The 24,273-nt window shown below is 36.8% G+C and overlaps 2 protein-coding genes across 3 annotated transcripts in view; both read right to left on the bottom strand.

Annotated features, from left to right (window-relative positions):
* The window catches only part of LOC143029051 (uncharacterized), a 422,642-nt gene that overhangs the window by 92,643 nt on the left and 305,726 nt on the right, over positions 1 to 24,273 (bottom strand). The gene's annotated exons all lie outside the window — the stretch shown is intronic.
* LOC143029046 (uncharacterized) lies at positions 1,375 to 22,983 on the bottom strand. The gene is made up of 9 exons (XM_076191386.1): positions 22,898 to 22,983; positions 14,542 to 14,760; positions 13,187 to 14,117; positions 12,869 to 12,938; positions 12,394 to 12,564; positions 12,174 to 12,259; positions 3,660 to 3,763; positions 2,591 to 2,805; positions 1,375 to 1,525 (listed from the first exon to the last, which is right to left on the bottom strand). The coding sequence occupies exons 2-3, from the start codon at positions 14,738 to 14,740 to the stop codon at positions 13,525 to 13,527; spliced, it is 792 nt and encodes a 263-aa protein (XP_076047501.1). The 5' UTR covers positions 14,741 to 14,760; positions 22,898 to 22,983; the 3' UTR covers positions 1,375 to 1,525; positions 2,591 to 2,805; positions 3,660 to 3,763; positions 12,174 to 12,259; positions 12,394 to 12,564; positions 12,869 to 12,938; positions 13,187 to 13,524.

Here is a 24,273-nt window from a genome sequence, read left to right as displayed (position 1 = left end):
AAACTACTGAAAAGAGTGAAAACTGAAGAAGATTGTGAATCACTACAGAGAGATCTAAATAAAGTACAAGAATGGAGTAGGAAGTGGGAGATGGAGTTCAATACAAAAAAGTGTAGTATAATGGAATTTGGAAAAAGCAAAAACAGAATAACAGGATCATATCATTTGGGAGAAGAAGGAATAAAAAAAGTAGAAAATGAGAAGGACCTGGGAGTCATTGTTATGAATAATATGTCACCTGAGAAACATATAAATAAGATTTTTGGAGAAACTTATAATTTAATAAGAACAATCAAAGTGGCATTTACATACCTGGATGAAGAAATGGTGAGGAAAATCCTAATCACCCTGATAAGACCAAGATTGGAATATGCAGCAACGATATGGTCACCAAGTACAAAAAAATGTATAAAAAAACTTGAAAGAATACAAAGAGCAATCACAAAACTGGCACCAACACTCTCAAAACTATCATATGAAGAGAGACTACAAAAACTTAAACTACAGACACTAGAGCAAAGAAGAGAGAGAGGAGATTTGATAGCTATTTACAGAATCATGAAAGGCATAGAAATTACTGATAGAGAGAATCTGATAAAATGGGATGACAGAAATACAAGAGGACACGGAAAGAAAATAAAAAAAGACAGCTATAGAAGAGATTTGAAAAAGAACAGCTTTCCTCACAGAGTAATAGACAGTTGGAACAAGTTAGATGAGAAAGTGGTGTGTGCAAAAACAATACATGAATTTAAAAATAGTTTAGATAAAATGAGATATGAAGACGGGACCCCACGAGCATAGCTCCCCTTCCCGTAAAATACAACTAGGTAAATACACACACACACACACACAAAGAATAAGTCTTAAATAAAAAAACTTTAACAATGCATAATGTACTTGTTAATTGTTACTGACCCCATCTCCCAACTCCTTTTCCACCCCCACTCTCCTCATCTCCTTGTTTTTCATTCTATCCAGCCTAGTAACCCCTATTATACTTCTCAGCCACCTCATCTCAAACACAGAATTATGAAAGGGATGGAAATTCTCGATAGAGACGACTTGTTAAAGTGGAACAGAAAAGAAACGAGGACACGAAAAGAAGCTAAAGGACAGTTACAGAAGAGACCTAAAAAAGAATAGCTTCCCACATAGAGTGACTGATGTCTGGAACAAACTAATCGGAGAAACAGTGAGTGCCAAAAATATACATGACTTTAAGAATAAACTGGATGCAGGGAAATACAAAAACAGGTCACTGCAAGCATAGCTCTTGTCCTGTAAAATACAACTAGGTAAATACAAACTCCTCCTCTCTTATGTTGCATGTTTCAAGCCCGTACAGTTCTGTAAAACTAAGAATACTTGGAGTAAAAGAAACACTTTATTGAAGATGCTACATACAGTATATTACAAAGTTGTAAAACAACTGATGAATTGATTTATCCACTGGTGTCCTCCTCCTCCTTCAGCTGCTCACACAGTTCAATCAGCTGAGTTGTTCCTGTAACTTCTGGAGGAGCTGCAAATAATTTTTTTTTTTAAGAATTTTGTTCAAGAGTTTTGTCATAACAAATGAAATCTTAAAACAAATGGGGAATGGATGAAACAGTTCAAATATGACAAGATTGGGACAAATCATAGTATATTTACATATGAACAGAAACAACTATGCAAGTTTTAGCAATAAAAATACAAACTATATGGCTCTGTACAAAAAAAAAAAAATCACCTCTTTCAACACTACATCTACCATGCAATAATGACTATTTTTAGTACCAATACTATCAGACAAGAACCTTTGAGTGACTTCTGGGATGAACCAGTGAACATGACTAGCTTCCAAAGAGAGAACCAGGAACACATTGACAGATTGCACTATTAGCCTCTTCAACACAAGTCGAATACTCATGCACAGCTGCCTGACTGATATACGATGATGCATCACAATACACTCATTATAAGATATAAAGTTATGGCTGTAATACTTGTTCTCTTCTACCCTGAATGTGGATAACCACAGAAAACAAGATCAAGTCTGTCTACAGAATACATGGGGTCACTCAGTTACAGCTACAAAATAAATATAATCAAGATCCTGACACCAGTATCCTCATGTACACCAGCATCATCGTATGCTAACTGTTAATCCCGTTAATACTGTTACACTTTACAGGATCTTATCCAAGGAAACACATTGGTATTTTATACATAAGAGGCTCCCAAGTACACTCCATAGTAGAGGCTTTCATTTGAATGGAGTTTGCACTGAAGTTAGACAAGAATGTATCTTGCACAAACCCTGCATGAGTGTCTGAAATTATTCTGTACAAATCTTCCAAGTCCACCATGGCCAACATTTCCAAACAAGTAATTACTTGCACATGACAATTATCATCATCATCTGGCAATCAAAACATGTTCTCAAGAACTACCTTTAACCATTACCTGCACCACCACTTCACCAGAAACTAAAAACACTCCCACTTGATATACACCTGTTATTACTACTTTGGCTACCTCCCTTGTAAGGAGGAAAAAGCCCTTGGTGTATGTATCTGTGTATTATTACTATTCAAGTACTTACGGCTGGGAAAGTGACTGTGTTGAACACTAGGTGTCGATGCGTCCATGGTGTCCAGGGTCCCTGTATTGACAGGAAGTCTGTGTGTTGATATTTGCGGAGACGCTCCACTGAGTACCCTGATCGCCCACGCGTGCATGTACTCGACCCACTTTGCAACCAGCTCCTCCCCATTCAGGTCATCATAAGTGTTTATGGATACTCTTCTCCTCCATTTACTGAAACCATAGATCTAATTAGTAATATGCCATGGGTAGAAAATAATAATAATAATAAATTAATAAACAAATTGTCAATATTGTATATTCTAGATACATTTCCTTTAAAAATACGTCTCAGTCATAATCAAATTGTAAATTGATTTCTTGGTTTGCTCAATTACTATGCTTCAGGGCATGTGGGGTGCAGGGGAGCAAGGTTCTCTCTAAGCTGTGCGCATGCACATATGTTTTAAAAATGGTACACAAAGGGAAAAAAATGTGTGCATACAATGTTTTCAAGATGAAATTGAAATGTTCTAATTGAAGAAATTAATTGTATGATTTCATAACAATTTAAAACAAAAGGAAGGTGATTTTGAGAATTTGTCAATTTCATAGAATCACATGTCTTGAGATCCTTTGTATTGTGTTCTGCAGTCAGTATGGTGACCCACATAAGTACACACATACTTTGCAAAGAAGGCAAAATTTGCACACAAACAAATTGTTGTGCTCACTCACAGCAAAGAATTAAGAGGGAACATTGGTGTGCGGGCAGGCTTTTAGAAGCGAATTCTCTGCGAATGTCATTAGATATGAAATCTTTAATTTGGGCTAACACCAGTAAATTTTATTAAGCTAAGAAGAACTCCAGCTCTTGAATTCAAAGGGAAGAAAGTGACTTTTTTCAATAATGCAGGTAACTGTTTTTGTGACAAGGGATTAGGGGGAGAGCTGTTACTGTACCAGGAGTATGAGGGTCTTAGGTTTGCCACACTGATACAGGTGTGGGGCCCTCATGCTTTACAGGATTCCTGAGTTTAAGCTCCAATGCAAAAGAGGCTACTACCTGTTGCCAAAGTCAAACTTACAGTACTCTGCTTTGATGCAAAGTGATCGATGCCTCCGAGGTTTTAGGTACACCACCACGCCAGGGTTGTTGGTAAAGTTGATCAAATCCTTCGCGCTATAATCTCTGCAATAAAACAAAACATGTCTGCAGTGGATAATATAAAGAAAAATGGGATCACATGAAGAATTGTCACCCCAGTCTTCGACAGGGTGACAAGTCTTCATGTGGGCCATCCTGGGTTTACGAATCTTCAGTTATAAAGTTGATAACAATAAGCATAACCCTCATTCAACCTAACCTAACCTATCCCTAACCTAACGAAATTTTTATTCCACTGTTGATATTTGGCATACTGGGGTGACAATTCTTCATGTACCCCCATAAATGTAACATTTGCAAAACTTGTTTGTCCATATTGGATGGAGGCTGTTACCGATTGATGTCATGTATAGATGCAACTAAAAAAAAAGATCATCGATTTCCATCTTCACACTAGGAAAAATACCGTCGATTTTCATCTTCACACCAGGCAAAAATACCGTTGATTTCCATGTTCACACAGCAAAATTACCGTCGATTTTGATCTTCATACTGGGCAAAAATACCGTCGATTACAGTTATCACACTAAGCAAAAAGATCATCGATTTCCATCTTCACACTAGGCAAAAATACCGTCGATTTTCATCTTCAGGCAAAAATACCGTTGATTACCATGTTCACACTGAGCAAAATTACCGTCGATTTTGATCTTCATACTGGGCAAAAATACCGTTGATTTCCGTGTTCACACTGAGCAAAACTGCCTTCGACTTCCATCTTCACACTAGTCAAAATGACCATCGATTTTTATCTTCACACTAGGCAAAAACACCGTCGATTTCCATCTTCACACTAGGCAAAAATACCGTCGATTTCCATCTTCACACAAGGCAAAAATACCGTCGATTACCATTATCACACTAGGCAAAAATACCGTCGATTTTCATTTTCACACTAGGCAAAAATACCGTTGATTTCAGTGTTCACACTGAGCAAAACTGCCTTCGACTTCCATCTTCACACTAGTCAAAATGACCATCGATTTTGATCTTCACACTACGCAAAAACACCGTCGATTTCCATCTTCACACTAGGCAAAAATACCGTCGATTATCATTATCTAAGCAAAAAGATCATCGATTTCCATCTTCACACTAGGCAAAAATACCGTCCATTTTCATCATCACACCAGGCAAAAATACCGTTGATTTCCATGTTCACATTCAGCAAAATTACCGTCGATTTTGATCTTCATACTGGGCAAAAATACCGTCGATTTTCATCTTCACACCAAGCAAAAATACCGTTGATTTCAGTGTTCACACTGAGCAAAACTGCCTTCGACTTCCATCTTCACACTAGGCAAAATGACCATCGATTTTTATCTTCACACTAGACAAAAATGCCGTCAATTTCCTTCTTCACACTAGGCATAATGCCGTCGACTTTGGTTTTCTATGTCGACGTCTTGTTTCATATTTATATTTTGTTTTATTCGCGATGACCATACACAAGGACCGAAAAATCTTCCCGCGCTCTGATGCCGACGTTATGACGTCACGTCGCACATATTTTCAAATTTTGTAAAACATCTTTCTTTCCACGTATTTAAAAAAATTCTCAATGTTTCGTTCAACACAATTGTCAAAACTCATCGTCTCTTCTATATTTTTAAAACTTTTCTCTCTGCATGTATTTAAATAGTTTCTCGTGATGTTTCGCTGTTTTAATGAACACAATTGTCAAAATTCATCGTCTTTTCTTCTTAAAAAAAAATAATCTCTACACGGCTTTCTCAGAATGTTTCGTTCAGTCTTATATCTTCACACTAGGCAAAAATACCGTCGATTTCCATCTTCACACTAGGCAAAAATACCGTCGATTACCATTATCACTCTAAGCAAAAAGATCATCGATTTCCGTCTTCACACTAGGCAAAAATACCGTCGATTTTCATCATCACACCAGGCAAAAATACCGTTGATTTCCATCTTCACATTGAGCAAAATTACCGTCGATTTTGATCTTCATACTGGGCAAAAATACCGTCGATTTTCATCTTCACACCAAGCAAAAATACCGTTGATTTCAGTGTTCACACTGAGCAAAACTGCCTTCGACTTCCATCTTCACACTAGGCAAAATGACCATCGATTTTTATCTTCACACTAGACAAAAATGCCGTCAATTTCCTTCTTCACACTAGGCATAATGCCGTCGACTTTGGTTTTCTATGTCGACGTCTTGTTTCATATTTATATTTTGTTTTATTCGCGATGACCATACACAAGGACCGAAAAATCTTCCCGCGCTCTGATGCCGACGTTATGACGTCACGTCGCACATATTTTCAAATTTTTTAAAACATCTTTCATTCCACGTGTTTAAAAAAATTCTCAATGTTTCGTTCAACACAATTGTCAAAACTCATCGTCTCTTCTATATTTTTAAAACTTTTCTCTCTGCATGTATTTAAATAGTTTCTCGTGATGTTTCGCTCAGTTTTAATGAACACAATTGTCAAAATTCATCGTCTTTTCTTCTTAAAAAAAATCTCTACACGGCTTTCTCAGAATGTTTCGTTCAGTCTTATATCTTCACACTAGGCAAAAATACCGTCGATTTCCATCTTCACACTAGGCAAAAATACCGATTACCATTATCACTCTAAGCAAAAAGATCATCGATTTCCGTCTTCACACTAGGCAAAAATACCGTCGATTTTCATCACACCAGGCAAAAATACCGTTGATTTCCATGTTCACATTGAGCAAAATTACCGTCGATTTTGATCTTCATACTGGGCAAAAATACCGTCGATTTTCATCTTCACACCAAGCAAAAATACCGTTGATTTCAGTGTTCACACTGAGCAAAACTGCCTTCGACTTCCATCTTCACACTAGGCAAAATGACCATCGATTTTTATCTTCACACTAGACAAAAATGCCGTCAATTTCCTTCTTCACACTAGGCATAATGCCGTCGACTTTGGTTTTCTATGTCGACGTCTTGTTTCATATTTATATTTTGTTTTATTCGCGATGACCATACACAAGGACCGAAAAATCTTCCCGCGCTCTGATGCCGACGTTATGACGTCACGTCGCACATATTTTCAAATTTTGTAAAACATCTTTCTTTCCACGTGTTTAAAAAAATTCTCAATGTTTCGTTCAACACAATTGTCAAAACTCATCGTCTCTTCTATATTTTTAAAACTTTTCTCTCTGCATGTATTTAAATAGTTTCTCGTGATGTTTCGCTCAGTTTTAATGAACACAATTGTCAAAATTCATCGTCTTTTCTTCTTAAAAAAATCTCTACACGGCTTTCTCAGAATGTTTCGTTCAGTCTTATATTTTCACACTAGGCAAAAATACCGTCGATTTCCATCTTCACACTAGGCAAAAATACCGTCGATTTTCATCACACCAGGCAAAAATACCGTTGATTTCCATGTTCACATTGAGCAAAATTACCGTCGATTTTGATCTTCATACTGGGCAAAAATACCGTCGATTTTCATCTTCACACCAAGCAAAAATACCGTTGATTTCAGTGTTCACACTGAGCAAAACTGCCTTCGACTTCCATCTTCACACTAGGCAAAATGACCATCGATTTTTATCTTCACACTAGACAAAAATGCCGTCAATTTCCTTCTTCACACTAGGCATAATGCCGTCGACTTTGGTTTTCTATGTCGACGTCTTGTTTCATATTTATATTTTGTTTTATTCGCGATGACCATACACAAGGACCGAAAAATCTTCCCGCGCTCTGATGCCGACGTTATGACGTCACGTCGCACATATTTTCAAATTTTTTAAAACATCTTTCATTCCACGTGTTTAAAAAAATTCTCAATGTTTCGTTCAACACAATTGTCAAAACTCATCGTCTCTTCTATATTTTTAAAACTTTTCTCTCTGCATGTATTTAAATAGTTTCTCGTGATGTTTCGCTCAGTTTTAATGAACACAATTGTCAAAATTCATCGTCTTTTCTTCTTAAAAAAAAATCTCTACACGGCTTTCTCAGAATGTTTCGTTCAGTCTTATATCTTCACACTAGGCAAAAATACCGTCGATTTCCATCTTCACACTAGGCAAAAATACCGTCGATTACCATTATCACTCTAAGCAAAAAGATCATCGATTTCCGTCTTCACACTAGGCAAAAATACCGTCGATTTTCATCATCACACCAGGCAAAAATACCGTTGATTTCCATCTTCACATTCAGCAAAATTACCGTCGATTTTGATCTTCATACTGGGCAAAAATACCGTCGATTTTCATCTTCACACCAAGCAAAAATACCGTTGATTTCAGTGTTCACACTGAGCAAAACTGCCTTCGACTTCCATCTTCACACTAGGCAAAATGACCATCGATTTTTATCTTCACACTAGACAAAAATGCCGTCAATTTCCTTCTTCACACAAGGCATAATGCCGTTGACTTTGGTTTTCTATGTCGACGTCTTGTTTCATATTTTGTTTTATTCGCGATGACCATACCCAAGGACCGAAAAATCTTCCCGCGCTCTGATGCCGACGTTATGACGTCACGTCGCACATATTTTCAAATTTTGTAAAACATCTTTCATTCCACGTGTTTAAAACAATTCTCAATGTTTCGTTCAACACAATTGTCAAAACTCATCGTCTCTTCTATATTTTTAAAACTTTTCTCTCTGCATGTATTTAAATAGTTTCTCGTGATGTTTCGCTCAGTTTTAATGAACACAATTGTCAAAATTCAGTCTTTTCTTCTTAAAAAAAAAAATCTCTACACGGCTTTCTCAGAATGTTTCGTTCAGTCTTACGCAAGTCCACAATGCTGACCTAAAAATTTCGTTCCCTGATACCATGACATCTTTACCTTTCATGTCTTAAACTAGGCAAAAAACACCGTTGATTTCCATCTTCACACTATCAAAAATACCGTCGATTTCCTCCGCACAGGGCAAAACTGCCGTCGATTTCCATCTTCACACTAGGCAAAAAAACCGTCGATTACCATCACACTAACCAAAAAGGCCATCGATTTCCATCTTCACACCAGGCAAAAATATCGTTGATTTCCATGTTCACACTGAGCAAAACTGCCGTCGATTTCAATCTTCACACTAGGCAAAAATACCGTTGATTTCCATGTTCACACTGAGCAAAACTGCCGTCGATTTCCATCTTCACACGAAACATTCTAAGAAACCCGTGTAGAGAAAAAAAAATTGAGAAGACGATGAATTTTGACAATTGCGTTATTAAACTGAGCGAAACATTCCGAGAAAATCTTTAAATACATGTAGAGAGAAGCATTTTAAAAAGATAGAACGATGAATTTTGACAACTGTGTTGAACGAGACATTATGAGAAATTGTTTAAACACGTGGAAAGATGTTTTAAAAATATAGAAAATATATCCGACGTGACGTCATAACGTCGGCATCAGAGCGCGGGAAGATTTTTCGGTCCTTGTGTATGGTCATGGCGAATAAAACAAAAAATAAATATGAAGCAAGACGTCGACATAGAAAACCAAAATCGACGGCATTTTGCCTAGTGTGAAGATGGAAATCGACGGCATTTTTGCCTAGTGTAAAGATAAAAATCGACGGTAATTTTGCCTAGTGTGAAGATGGAAATCGACGGCAATTTTACTGTGATCATGTAAATCAACGGTATATTTCACTAGTGTGGATATGGAAATCGACGGTAGATTGAATGTGAAGATGGAAATACACGGCATTTTGCCTAATGTGAAGATGGAAATCGACGGCATTTTGCCTAATGTGAAGATGGAAATCGACGGCATTTTTGCCTAGTGAAGATAAAAATCGACGGTAATTTTGCCTTGTGTGAAGATGGAAATCGACGGCAGTTTTGCTGTGAACATAGAAATCAACGGTATATTTGACTAGTGTGGATATGGAAATCGACGGTAGTTTGCCTAGTGTGAAGATGAAAATCGACGGCATTTTTGCAGTGAAGATAGTAATCGACGATATTTGGCCTAGTGTGAAGATAAAAATCGATGGCATTTTTGCTTAGTGTGAAGATCGTAATCGACGGTATTTTGTCGTGATGAAAATCGACGGCAGTTGTGCCTAGTGTGTACATGGAAATCAACGGTATTTTTTCCTAGTGTGTAGATGGAAATCTACGAAAGTTTTGCAGTGTGAAGGAAATCTACGGTATTTTTGCCTATAGATGGAAATCGACGCTATTTTTGCCTTGTGTAGGAAATCGACGGTATTTTTGCCTAGTGTGAAGGTAGAAATTGACGGCGTTATTGCATAGCTTAAGACGTGAAAGGGAATTCAAGGTGTTATGGTATCAGGGAACGAAATTTTCTGAGAAAGCCGTGCAGAGAAAAATCTGTAAAAAAGAATATAGACGATGAATTTTGACAATTGTGTTCTGAGCGAAACATTGAGAAAATCCTTAAATACACGTAGAGAAACGTTTTGAAAATATAGGAAAGACGATGAATTTTGACAATTGTGTTGAACGAAACATTGAGAAAATTTTAAACACGTGGAAAGATGGATAAAAATATTGAAAATAAGATGGAATTTGATGCAACATGACGTCATAACGTCGGCATCGGAGCGCGGGAAGATTTTTCGGTCCTTGTGCATGGTCATCGCGCGTAGGCAACCTTTTCCTTGACTTTTGGCGAAGAAATGTTTCTGTATTTTGATTTGATTTGATTTATGAAATTTTTTGGCTCGAAGACCAAGCGCCGGAGCCGGTAGGCCATTCAGCGCAATTCTGTATTTTGAAGACCAAAAACTCGATGGAGATGACCAGGAAACTTTATATATACAAAAATAGTGTTTTCTATCGACGTCACGAAAATAATGACAGCAATGGAGCGCGGTGCATTGTGGGATTAATGACGTTTCCCAATGAGAGAATCTAAACATTTGTTTTTCTTTTCCTTTTTGTCATCTATGCATGAACACAATTGTATGATAACACTAAGAAACTTTCAGTAATTTTACGGTACTATACTGCCAGCTGGGGCTTCCATCTTTCTACTGTAAAAAATTACGGTCACACCGAAATTTTTTTTTAGTCACACCAATTTTTTTTTACAGTATAATCCCATATTTTCCACAAGGATATTATAAAAAAAAAAAAATTGGGGGGGGAATATGCCTATATGTGGCATATATGTGTGAGGAATGCTTCCTAATGAAATGCCTTCAGGTGATATAATCTCTTACAAACATTAAAAAAAAAAAAAAAAAAAAAAATTAACTGGCTAGCTGGCAATGGGAACATACAGGACTCTCTGCACTTGAAGTATTAACACTAACAAATGAAAATATGTTCATTCCAAAGAAAATTTAACATACTTTTTAAACTGGTAGCCTAGCTTATAGTACAAAAATAAACTTACATAACACAAAAAGAGCATTGTAGGTATTGTGCTTGAGACCCATTACCATTATTCTACTGAAGCCAATACAAGAATTTATTCATAACCTTGACTATTAAAATGATAAAAATACTGATGTATAAAGCAATTTAGGAATAAATAATTGTGCAAAGAAAAATATATGTACATATAACACTTTTTTCCCATCAAAGTTAAAGAATCACAACATTTAACTAAATAACTACTAAGATCAAATCCTTAAGAGAATAAATGATGCAATGTACTAAGTATAAACAAATTTAAAAGAAATCCTTTCATAATACCCAAACAGTACTTTTTATGACAAAAAACTGAACACTTTGTGAAATAAAATTACAGATCCAGTTTTATTCAAGATTCAATGAATACTTGTCACAAGGATAATATTTTCTTGGAAAATATGCCTATATGAGGCCTATATGTCAATGTGAAGAATGCTACCTAATTAAATGTACCGGTAGTCTTCAAGTGATATAATCTCTTACAAGCATTAACAAAAAAAGAAAAAGAAACTAAACTGGCTGTCTGGCAATGGGAACATACAGAACTCTAAGCACTTGAAGTATTATGACTAACAAATGAATATATGTTTATTCGAAAGAAAATTTAACATACTTTTTTTAACGGGTACTCTAATTTTTAGTACAAAATAATAATACTTTTATTTCAGGCACACATGGCCCATATATATATATACATACAGTGTAAAAAAGTTTTAAAATGGATAAATAAAAACTATGTACAAGGTGTATAAACCTACGGGCAGTACGAAAATAAACCTACATAACACAAAAAGAGCATTGTAGGTATTGTGCTTGAGACCCATTACCATTATCCTACTGAAGCCAATACAAGAATTTATTCATAACCTTGCTGACTGTTGAAATGATCAAAATACTGATTTATAAAGCAATTTACAAATAAATAATTATGCAAAGAAAACTATATGTATATATAAACAACACTTTTTCCCATCAAAGTTAGAGAATCACAACATTCTCACATGCTCCGGCTGATCTGGCTGGTGATGTTTCAACAGATTAAAGAGAGACAGCACCTTTGGGCTAACAGGAGCCACCTTCTTTTTTTTGGGGTCCTTTGTGGATTTTGGTCCCAGAATTTGGGTCGATCTTCATGAAGAACCTGCATGGAAAATTCAATTTAACATTTAAAGTTACTTCAGTCATGGAGTGCTATTTTGGATTGTAAATGAAATACATGTATTTCAGCAACTATCTTGATTGAATCTAGCTTTACTGATCCACTTGAACAAGTACCTCTGAACAAACTCCAAAGTAAACCCAGCATTTGATGGGTATTTTACATCCATGATGAAAAATAGCTCAAACATGAGAGCAAAGGCCTGGATGAAGCATGGAATGTCCCTCATGACGATCACTCCATCTGACGCCAAGTAGAAATTTGATCCATTGTAAAGGCAAGGGTTCCTTCAAAAAATATATAAACACATTTAATGACTTGACACTTGAAGACCTAGAGAAAGGTGACTATTGTGTGAGGCAAATATCACTGCAATAGAAACACATTAACAATTTCAAGGCTTCTAAACACTTTCATTTGCCAGGGCTCAACATTAACAGCTCTTTACTTGTTCAGGATAAGTAGGAATTCAAAAAAGGAAATCATGGTTGGACAAACAGAAGTTTCCTGATTAAAATAAAGAGGCCATGGAATAGTGTTGGAGCAAGTAATTTCCATATTAGAATATTTTATGAATCCACATATACTTACCAACTGCAATCAAACATGGCGTTTTTGGGAAGTCTGCTTCCTCTGTCAGTCTGTTCACATCATATGGTTTCTAGAAAAGAAATACAGCAATTAATTATTCATATAATTTCAACATCAATCTTTTTTCCAAGTCATGTGTACATCACCAATAAATTCTCAACTTAATATATTGCCTAAAATGTCCTGGATACTGAATAATTCTAATATTATTTAAAGTTTTTATGTTATGTTGCAGCTTTTATAAACCTTTTTTTTTTTTTTTTTTTTTTAATATCTTTTAATTCTGTAGTTGCTTAACAAGTACAGTATAAATCCTACCTCTGCAACTCGAAAAAGGGATTCTTTTGCCTCTTGAAATTATGCCATGATGAGGGTGATTGTTGCCACCTGGTAGGGCAACTGATTTCCCACTTCTTCACACGCTTTTTTTGCACATCTTAGTCTGCCCCTCAGTTTCTTTGCAAGTTTGGATTTTACTCTGCTTTCTTCTTCAAAAGAGTCAACAATAAGTTGCTGCTTCTCCCCAAAAGCCTCCAGCATTCTGCTTTGACAACTGAAGCCCATCAGTTGTTGAAAGTGACCATCCAAAGCTTCTGCTGTAAACAGAGCTGGCCATTTGTCCCTCAGCTCGAATGTGCTGCAGCCCTTCATAATCATTACCCTCTGATGGTAATACTCAAACTCAGGACCAGATTGTTCCTCAGGGGGGTCAGGTAATTTATTTGTTGGTCCATAACTTGATTTTTTTTTATTACTGCAGCTTCTTCACTGTCAGAATCTTCAGCAATTATCTTTATTTTGTACTGCCCACGCCTCTCAGTCTCCGCTCTAGCAACCAGCTGGTTGAGAACAGAATCATATCCTCTGCCAATACTGGTGCCAGCCACTTGCACATCTTTGAGGCATGGGAAGATGTCAATCACTTTTTTAGCAATCACCTCCATGTGGCACCGATAAGGCTTTGGGTGCACCTGCAGTACTTTGGCCACCACATGTCTGACAATGGCCCTCCTATCTCTGGGAGACAGCTCTGCAGTTCCACCATGCTTCAGCACTCTATGAACTGCCTTCCTGACCCCCTTTGGCCTGTCTTTGTCTTCAAATGTCAGCTCAACAGTTGAGGGCCATGTTGCACAGTGAGCACTTGGGGATGGTGACTGGCTGTCAGGAACTATGGACCTCAAGGGGGTGTGAGGTATCAGTCGTAGGGGACTGCTTGCCTCACTGACAACTTGAGGGTTATCATCCACTGTAAAATATAACAAATGAATTTAATTAAACTGACCAGGTTCTGCCCAATGTGGATGGCCCTGATCAGGACCACATCCCCACCCACTTATCATGGCCAACTCTAAATCGGGCCTGCCCATTCATAGCATTCATTTGATTTCTCAATTTTCCCAAAATGCTCTTAAAGGTATTTCAATTTCCAATACACATTCTAAGTACAGATTTCTATTTTAAAAAGGCCAGGAAGTGTACTCACTTTGTTTACTGCTACTTACAGAAAATATATTTTACTGGCTTCATTCTGTCTTGATGTTTTCATGTTTAGATAATGATGGATGCCTGTGAACCCATTTTAGGGGTAAGGACTTTCTTTTTTTTTTTTTTTTTTTGCTTGTCAACCCAAGTTAAATCTCCTACAGACACAAACATACCACTTGACTTACCCTGGGCTGTCCATGTCTCCATGAGGGCTCTGGCCATTATAGGCTTCAGTGCTGCATGAAGGTCGATGTCCTTTATAAGCCTCAACTCATCATCTCTATCCACTCCAACATCCTCCAGGCACTTCATCACTTCTTCTAGCTTGTGTTCAAGCTTAAGTTTCACCAGCCCAGACAAGACTAGGTCTTTCACTTCATCCATGTTTAAAAATGATACAGCCACTGGAAAATGACAGTATGTAGTCCAGAAACAGCTACACACCACCAAATGCAAGATATGAGATGTATAAAAAAAAATCAATTCAAAACTGTTTGGAAGAGGTATATTTGATAAGCTTAGCACAACTGGCACATGATAAGTTTATTAAATGAAGAAAATTCTGACAAGTATGTAAAGAGAAAATCAGCTTTTTTATATTTGAAAAATAGAATAGTTCGCTTTTTCACTTTCAGTGAGATGGGGGAAGAGGTCTCACACACACACTAATCAATACTTATACACTTGTCTGAAAGGTATGCAAGTTCAACAAAAGTGCTTAGATTCCATGCTTAATTTTTTTTTCTTACCTACCTACATAATTTTTTCAAGACATGTTAATCTAAACAAATTTTTTTAGGCTGGCTTGTATTTGGATTGCACATAAATCTGCTTGTGTACATATATTTATGTAGGAACAGTGTATTTTAATGAAATTCCCCAATCCTGTCCAAGCTTGTAGATGTTATGGGGTGCATAACTCAGAATATGACTCAAATTTACACATTTTGTACTCTTTACAGACTGTGAGGATCCATGACATATTAGCAAGCCAGAGGTTGGCACACAAATGAACTGATAGGTTTGCACAACAAAAAGTCATTTCTTTCACCAAAATAAGGATAATTTTGATGAGTGGCATGTCATATGACACTACACCTTCAAAGAGATCATGCCCCAAGCAAGGTGGCAGTCCTGGATTTGCAACATGAAAATGTGTCAACTGGTTAAAAACTGAATCAAATTTAATACCATGATGAGAAGCAAGGTTAGCATGTTCATCAATGTATTTAATATCCCTGGTGTAACTCTCTACAGATCTCCTAGTCCCAAGTTTGTAAGGTGTCTCTCTGAAGGAGTCCAAGTCAAGTGTGCAAAATCTGCAAATGTATTGGTGTCTAAAACTCTCCACAAATCCACCAATTCCATGAGATCCAAGATTATCTCCAACAATTGCACAAACAGTGCCTTGAATATTCTTTTCACCTTCAACAGTTTTCACTTCTATGCCTGTAGTTTCCAGTGACTGCAGATCTTTCACTAGTCTTGAAAACACTTTATCTTGCCCAAACTGCAGATCCGACTCGGCGAATAGCATAACCAGTTGCATATGGTCAATGGATGACCGTAAATGTGAATCAATATTAGCCAAGGTAAAATAGACACCTACAACTTAATGCTTCTTCCTGGCTGATCCCAGAGGATTCACCACTTCAAAGGCATCTTGGTACAAAATAATTTGGAATGATTCCTGCTGAAATAAAGATCTAAATACTGTCCCATCTTTAACATCTCTGAGTATCTCAGGCATCTCATTTTCTGCAGTACGAGCTTCTGGGACATTATGTAAATTTATGAAAGCAGGATAACTATCATACATCAATTTTATACTCTCTTTAATTGGGATGTATTGAGCATATCTTGCACTGTTTTCATCATCATGTCCAAGATATATTGGTCTTAGATGCAAAGAAGGAAATTTGTTCTCATAATATGTTTTCCTAGTTTGTTCTGATCTTAAGGACCATTCATACTACTCTGAAAAATCCCTGCTCCACTGTCTCAAGAATTCCTTGAATTTTGTCATTTTCTACACCTGCCTCAATCAATTTTTCACATAATTTTTTTTGTATATGTTTATTCTCTTATCTGTTGTATGCATCTGACTTCATCTACAATTTTTTGTACTGTTTTAGCAGGTATAATAAATTTTGCTTCTAAATTCAAGTAAAATAATGCTAATTCCCTCAAAAGTAGCTCTTCCTTCATCTCATCCGAGAGCAAATCATCATCATCTGTATCATTATTCAGTGAAACATAATTTTCATCAATTTCCATTTCTAAGATTTCATTAACAGAGAAATCAGTTTCCTCTGTGCTAATTTGGAAACAGCTATCTTGCAATAATGTGTGAGTCCAATATCTATGTTTCCTAGTTAGATGTGATGTAAAAGATGAGGTCACACCAAATGTTTTCTGAGTTTTTAAAAGGATATGTTCCCCCCACCCAAAAACCCCGGTTTCCCACATTTTCCCCCCCAGATCGTTTGGGAGGAGAGGTAGGCCAAAGTGCATTACTTTAACAATTAACATATACAAAACTACGCAATTCCGAAGGAAATGAAGTACACCATCGTTCACATCACAACATTTATCACTAGGAACACATGAGCCAGATATCAAGTTGTATGGTTGGCCGTTGTATGTTTTCCGCAAACATCTCGGAGGTGGGTGTGCCAAGTGAGCTCTGCAAAAGCAACCTTTTTCTACAGTAAATAGTAAGATCTGATAAGTGATACTGATCATAAACTCAGCTATCGATACATTGTATCAGCATAATGTCGAAATCAGGAAAGAAAAAAATTATGAGAATACAGGTGGAGTCAAAGGTAAACAAACTGTGGCACACAAGATGGAAGATAACACTTCAAATTACAAATGCGGGAAGTGTGAGTTGAAAGTTTCAGACGATGATGAAGCTATTTGTTGTGATATCTGTGAAATATGGTTCCACAGAGCTTGTGAGAATATGCCAAATGAAGTTTATGAGTATATGCAAAAAGTGGGAAATCAAATCCTATGGAACTGTCAGCATTGCAAACATGGTTGTGTTAAGATCTACAACACCATGAAGACAATAATAAGCAAACAAGAGAAACTGGAAGAGAAAATGGAACAGGTTGGTCAAATTGTGGTCTCAGAACAGAGCAAAGGTGAGGAAGTAATAAGTAAACTGGAAGCTCTTAAGAGTGCTGAATGAAAATATGGTAGAACAATTTGAGGGAGTCAAGAACAGATTAGAAGCAACAGAGAAAAAGACAGTAGAAATAGAAGAAGAGTGCAAGCTACTTAAGAATAATGGTGTGAATGGGAAGGAAGGAATAGTTACTGCACCTTTGGGTGACATGGGAAGACTAGAAAATAAGATTGCAAGACTTGAAGAATTGAGGGATGAAGAAGCAAGGAAAAACAATATAGTGATACAAGGGGTACCAGAGAGTGCAGCAGAGGAGAGAAGGATGAGAAATAAAGAGGATGCAGATTTTCTTAAAGAGTTGTTTGTTGGAGCCATGGAGCTTGATAGCAATGCTCTTGTGATAAATAAAATGTTTAGATTGGGCACTATGAATGAAAATTCCACAAGACCAAGACCCTTACTGGTGGGCTTTGATTCAGAGAGCTTGAAGAATATGGTACTAAAGAGAATAGTCAATCTCAGAGGACGTGAGAAATATAGAGATGTCAAAATCCATTGTGACATGACCAAGGCCCAAAGAGAGAAGCAGAAAGAGTTGACTGAGGAAGCAAAGAGAAGGGAAGCAAATGATCAGTCGGGAAAGTTCATTTACCGGGTGAGGGGTCCACTTGGGAAAAGAAAAGTGGTAAAAATACAGCGGAATCATTAATCTGCTGGTACACAAACGCTGACACCTTGGCAAATAAAATGACTGAACTAAGAACTAGAATATTACATGTACATAATGGACCTGATATTATACTTATTAATGAAGTAAAACCAAAAAACTGTCGATATGACTTGGTATCAAGTGAATTACAAATAGATGGATACAAAATGTTTACTAACATTATGGATGAATTAGGAAGAGGTATAGTAATCTGTCAAAAAAATATATGCATGCACGAGAAATTAAACTAATAACCAATTATCAGGAATCTGTGTGGATTAAAATACAATTACAGGGAAAGGATGAAATACTAGTAGGTTGTATATACAGAAGTCCTAACAGTGAAGAAGAAAATAATAGTAATCTAAGAAAACTTATCAAGGAGGCAATAGAAATGAACACATCCCATGTACTCATCACTGGGGACTTTAATTTCCCTGAAATTAGCTGGCAAAGATGGACAACCCAGAATGGTATAAATAGTGAAGAATACCTATTTTTGGAAACTTTGAGAGATACTTATATGTTCCAGCATGTTAAGGAAGTAACAAGACAACCCCAGTCTTTTGGACTTAGTCTTGACTAATGAGGAGGATATGATAAATTCAGTTACAACCTTATCACCCCTGGGCAAGAGTGACCATAGCTTACTGAAATTCGACTACAATTGTTACATACGGAGAATTCCAACAAAAAGACAGGTCTTCTTCTATGATAAAGGTGATTATGAAGCAATGAGAAAAGATTTTCCCCAGAAATGGACAGAGAAGGTACTAAAAATTGATGGACTTGAGGACAAATGGTCTACTGTGAAGAACAAATTAAAAGAGGTGGAAAGCATATATGTTCCTAGTAGAACCTATGATAGTAATTTAGCCAGAGATAGACACAGACTTATTAAATTGGACGAGGGCACCAAAATGGCCATTAAGAAGAAAAACAGAAGTTGGTCTCGGTACATGGAAACCAAAAACAGTGACAAGTTGCAGGAATATAAGAAATGGAGGAACAAAGTACGGTGTCTGACCAGAAAACTTCAGAAAAAAAGAGGAAAAAGACATAGTACGTCAAGTTAAAGAGAAATCCAAGAAATTCTGGAGTTTCATCAAAAGTAAACTTAAAACAGTGACTAGAGTTACAGACCTAAAAGCCGGGGATGGAAAAATTGCCATAACGGATGAGGAGAAGGCCGAGGTATTATCAGCCTTTTTCTCAAAGGTATTTACCCAGGAACCAGATGGTGAATTGCCACATATACCAGTTCGTAACTTTGATGAACCACTGAATGACTGTCAAGTGAAAGAGGAAGATGTATGGAAAAAACTTGGAAAGCTAAAAGTGGATAAATCACCCGGCCCTGATAATATAAATGCCAGGATCCTAAAGGAACTCAGGGACAACATTACTCCAGTACTGACAGAGTTATTTGAAACACCTATTAGAGAGGGGAAGCTACCAGAAGACTGGAAATCAGCTAATGTGAGTGCAATACACAAAGGAGGAGATAAATCTGAGGTCAACAACTATCGCCCTGTGAGCCTCACATGTATTACTTGCAAAGTTCTTGAATCCATTATAAGGGACCACATTATGGAACACATGACACGTAATGATTTGTTTTCAGACAGTCAGTTTGGATTTCTAATAGGTAGGTCAACTGTTCTTCAGCTGCTACATGTTATTGACAAATGGACCAGAGTCATTGACGATGGAGGAGAAACTGATGCAATATTCTTAGATTTTCAAAAAGCATTTGATAAAGTCCCTCATCAAAGACTTCTAAGAAAGCTTGCCGGATATGGTGTGGGCGGTAATGTCCTCAGATGGATCACCTCATTTTTGCTGGAGAGGAGGCAAAGAGTCCAAATCAATGGAACATTCTCAAAATATCAAAGAGTACACAGTGGCATTCCCCAAGGCAGTAGTGATGTACCGAAGCTTCGGTATCGGTATCGGTAAATATCGGTTTATTTTCAAGCTATCGGTATCTGTATATATCGGTATCGGTAAAATAGAAGGTATCGGTATATCGGTATCGGTATTGAAAAATAAATACCGATACCGATACCTTGAGAGAAAATTTAAGTTAAATTACTTTCATTCATGAAACAAATAAATAATTATATAAATATATAAAGTAAAGGGTGTCTTTCATGCCATGTGGTTGTGGAATCATTTGCGTCTTATGTAAGAAGAGAAGAGAGCTAGCTGATGGCTATTATCCTATTACCCTTTTCGATCTCATTCTTAATATTTATTTATTGTAATTATTTATTTATATTTAATATTTGAACTTGCATTTTTCAGATAGTCAATATTGTGATAAATTTATTAAATTACAATTAGAATTGCCAGAATTAGCAATAATGCCTAAGTCAAAGCAAAGTGTTATATGGAATCTAGTGACAGTATGCAAAGATGATTCTTCAAAAGTATCCTGTAATTTCTGTAATACAATATTAAGGAGAGGAGGAATAAACAGGCAAACCCAAACAACAACAAATATTAGAAAGCATCTTCAACATAAACATCCTGATGAGTTTGGAAATGCCGAATTGGAGCAGAAAAAAGCAGCTGAATCAAACCCAACACTTGCCTCATTCTTAAATGTTCCACCTACCAAAAAGCTAAAAATTTCAACTTCAACTTCTAGTCAAAGTCAAACAGGCTGTTCAAGTGCAAAACAGGTATCTCAACAGCCAACTCTTGAAGCTACTCTCCAGTACAAAAAGATTTGGGACATCAACAGTGCTCCAGCAAAAAAGGTACACAAATATATTGCTGAAATGATCACAATAGATTGTCAACCTATATCTATTGTAGAAGATCTGGGATTTGCTAGGCTCCTTAATCACTTAAAACCAAACTATAAGATCCCAAGCAGGAAATACATCTCTAACACAACTATCCCAGAGCTTTATGAAAAAGTGCACAATAAAGTACAAGGCATTGTGAGCAATGCGCAAAATATAGGTATCGGTAACCCATTAAATTCCTGTATCGGTATCGGTATCGGTAAAATGCTAAAAAAAATATCGGTATCGGTAAAAATTTTGGTTCTGGCACATCACTACAAGGCAGTATACTTGGACCAGTGCTTTTTGTCATATATATCAATGATTTACCTAGCTGTGTACAGTCGGACCTGTTCTTATTCGCAGATGACACTAAAATTTTCCGAGAAATTAAAAATGAAGAAGACAGACATAAATTACAAGAAGACTTGGACTCCCTGCAAGAATGGTCAAGAACATGGTTAATGCCATTCCACCCCCAGAAGTGCAAACACATGAAAGTAAGTGGAGGGCGTAGGCAAACAAAAGACACAGTATATTATATGCTACGTGGTGAGGAAAATGAAACAGTGGTTCAGAGAAGTGTCAAGGAGAAAGACCTAGGCTTGCTTACCGATGAGAGTTTATCCTTTGGTGACCACATACAGGAAAAAGTGAACAAAGCCAACCAGATCATGGGAATGATTAGGCGATCTTTTGTATACCTTGATATACCAACATTTCGCACTCTTTTTAAGGCAATTGTTCGACCTCACTTGGAATATGCTCAGTCCGTCTGGTCACCTTATAAGAAAAAAGATATTAGGACAATAGAAAATGTTCAACGTAGAGCCTCCAAGATGGTGCCACACCTACAAAACCTTAATTATGAGGAAAGACTAAGGAAGCTGGACCTACCAACTTTAGTATATCGAAGATTACGTGGAGATATGGTGGAGGTCTACAAAATTTTAAATCAGCACTATGACCCTGCTGTTAACATAAATTTCCAATTGAGAAAAGGACCAACTCGGGGCAACATCTTAAAGATCTTCAAACCAAGGAGCCGGACTAGACTGCGACAAGGTGCTTTCCAAGTGAGGGTAGCGGATGCTTGGAACAGCCTCCCTAATAGTGTCATAAAGGCAAAAACTATAAGAGAATTTGAAACGAAACTTGATAAGCACTGGGAGAGACAGGCAATAAAATATGACTATGAAAAAAAAACCTATTGCATTTACTGGCACACCCGGCGAAGACCTACCGGAGGATGACCAAGATGTCATTTCTGCATCTGGCCAATCGAAGGTCACCGATCTGGACATATAGGTCTAGCAACCTGCGTCCAGTATCAACGTAAGGTAAAGGTAACGTAAGGTAAGGTGTCCATAAATTGTCCGATGTTTTTTCAAATGGCAAATAAAATCTCAAGTTCCTACATTTCTGTTGACAATGGGGTTGAGTACACTTCAGAAGTACACTTTTGGATGCAGTTTTGTCATATAATGAACTACAAGTAGACCTGTACTTATGCTCACGATACACGTGTGTCTTGAAACCAGAATAGCTTGAAAAACTTTGCACACATTTACAGATTCCACACGGAAATCGATAGTTTGGTGTATTTCTGTGATACTTATAGTCACAAATAGTGACTGACATATTGCTTCATGTTTGATGCAGAGTATGTACACTGATTACAATTGTACATTGCTACAGTTTAGTGAAATATTTGCCTAAACTATTTATCTGCACTGTAAAATCCAGTCATAGTAGTTACTTTCGAAAATTTGTGGCAACCAGAAAGATTAAAAAATTTGCAGTTAAGGTCGAATTTAGAGATAAACAATCAATTGGCATCAAATGAGATATTACTAAAAGAGAATAATGTGCCAGCTGCTAAGAAAAACAAATATACTTACAGGAAATAAGTTTTACCAAATTTCCCTCAATGTTCCGATCTCCTTTGTTGGGCTGCAAGATGGTCGCTGTAACCCAGAATGCAATGCTCCGCACGTTGTCAGTGCATTATTGAGATAACGCATTTTCTCGGTAAGTTACTGAACTTCCTCAATAATACAGTCATACTGAATATTTTCTAAGTAATGTACCTTATATTTTATAATGCTAAAATTAAAAGAAAAATTAAAACGCATTTTCTCAGTAATATACTGAACTTCCTCAGTAATACAGTCATACTGAATATTTTCTCAGTAATGTACCGTATATTTTACAGCCATTTCTTAGAGTGTAAGCAGTTGTTACACATAGATTATATTTCTGACAACAACATATTTCCACCAAAATGGAAGTATTTCTTGTCCAAACTCACCCTTTTTGGCGCATTCCGTGTACTGCAAAGTATCTACATTAAATACAATGTCTTCATTTGATTCCTTCTTCCTTAAAGAACCTAATATTACAAATTAATCGAAAAAAGTAATTATTAAGATACCAAGTATCAAGATGATATAATGTTTATCAAAATTCGCAAACACAGTAGCATATGTACTAGTACCTCCAACCTCCATTTGAATAACGACAATATGACTTCCGTTGCAGACATCTAGACGTCTCTAAGGACATATTCAACAGCATATGACGGAAAGATAATTTGTTGTTTGGAGATTTGAAAAATTATATTTTGTAACCATATATCAAAATCCCACGAATCAGTTTAACATAAACATATACATATTGTTACGTACTCGCATGTACATTAAACTCACCTTTTTCTATTGCACATGGGCCGTGATCATGGAATCACGAGTTAAAGACAAGTTCACGCTTACCATTGTCCGGATCAGGGAAATGCAGGAGTTCAGTCTTCTCTTGTTTATTCTGCTTAGCGAACATGAGGATTTTACACGTGTTTTCAACACCAATGCTAGGCTTACTCTATGCGAGGTATGGCGAGCGACGCCGGGACCCCCCCCCCCCTGGCGTCCCCCCATGCATACCCTCGCTACATAGCCCCTTGCTTATGGTTCGACTCTCCGACATCACGCATCACTTACACGCATACCAACCATCCAGGCACACTATGCAACATTCATACATGCAATTTCGCCACATTATCCCCCTCTACAAAGCTTGACGACCCGTCAGCTTTCACCTACAAACTTACAAAAGAACTTAAACAAACATTCTGTATCAAAAAGAAATAAAACCACTTCTTCATTACGAAAACATTACATATACTAAGAACACTTAATCACATACAATGACATATCCAAATATCAAATAACATCAAATGTCAATCACATAGTCCGTTAACCACGCTGGTAGCTTCCTATTT

This window comes from Oratosquilla oratoria, chromosome 10 (assembly GCF_046742065.1).
Source record: "Oratosquilla oratoria isolate Oo_2021 chromosome 10, ASM4674206v1, whole genome shotgun sequence".
In the NCBI taxonomy this organism is placed as follows: Eukaryota; Metazoa; Arthropoda; class Malacostraca; order Stomatopoda; family Squillidae; genus Oratosquilla; species Oratosquilla oratoria.
This window is presented reverse-complemented; position numbering and strand designations above follow the sequence as displayed.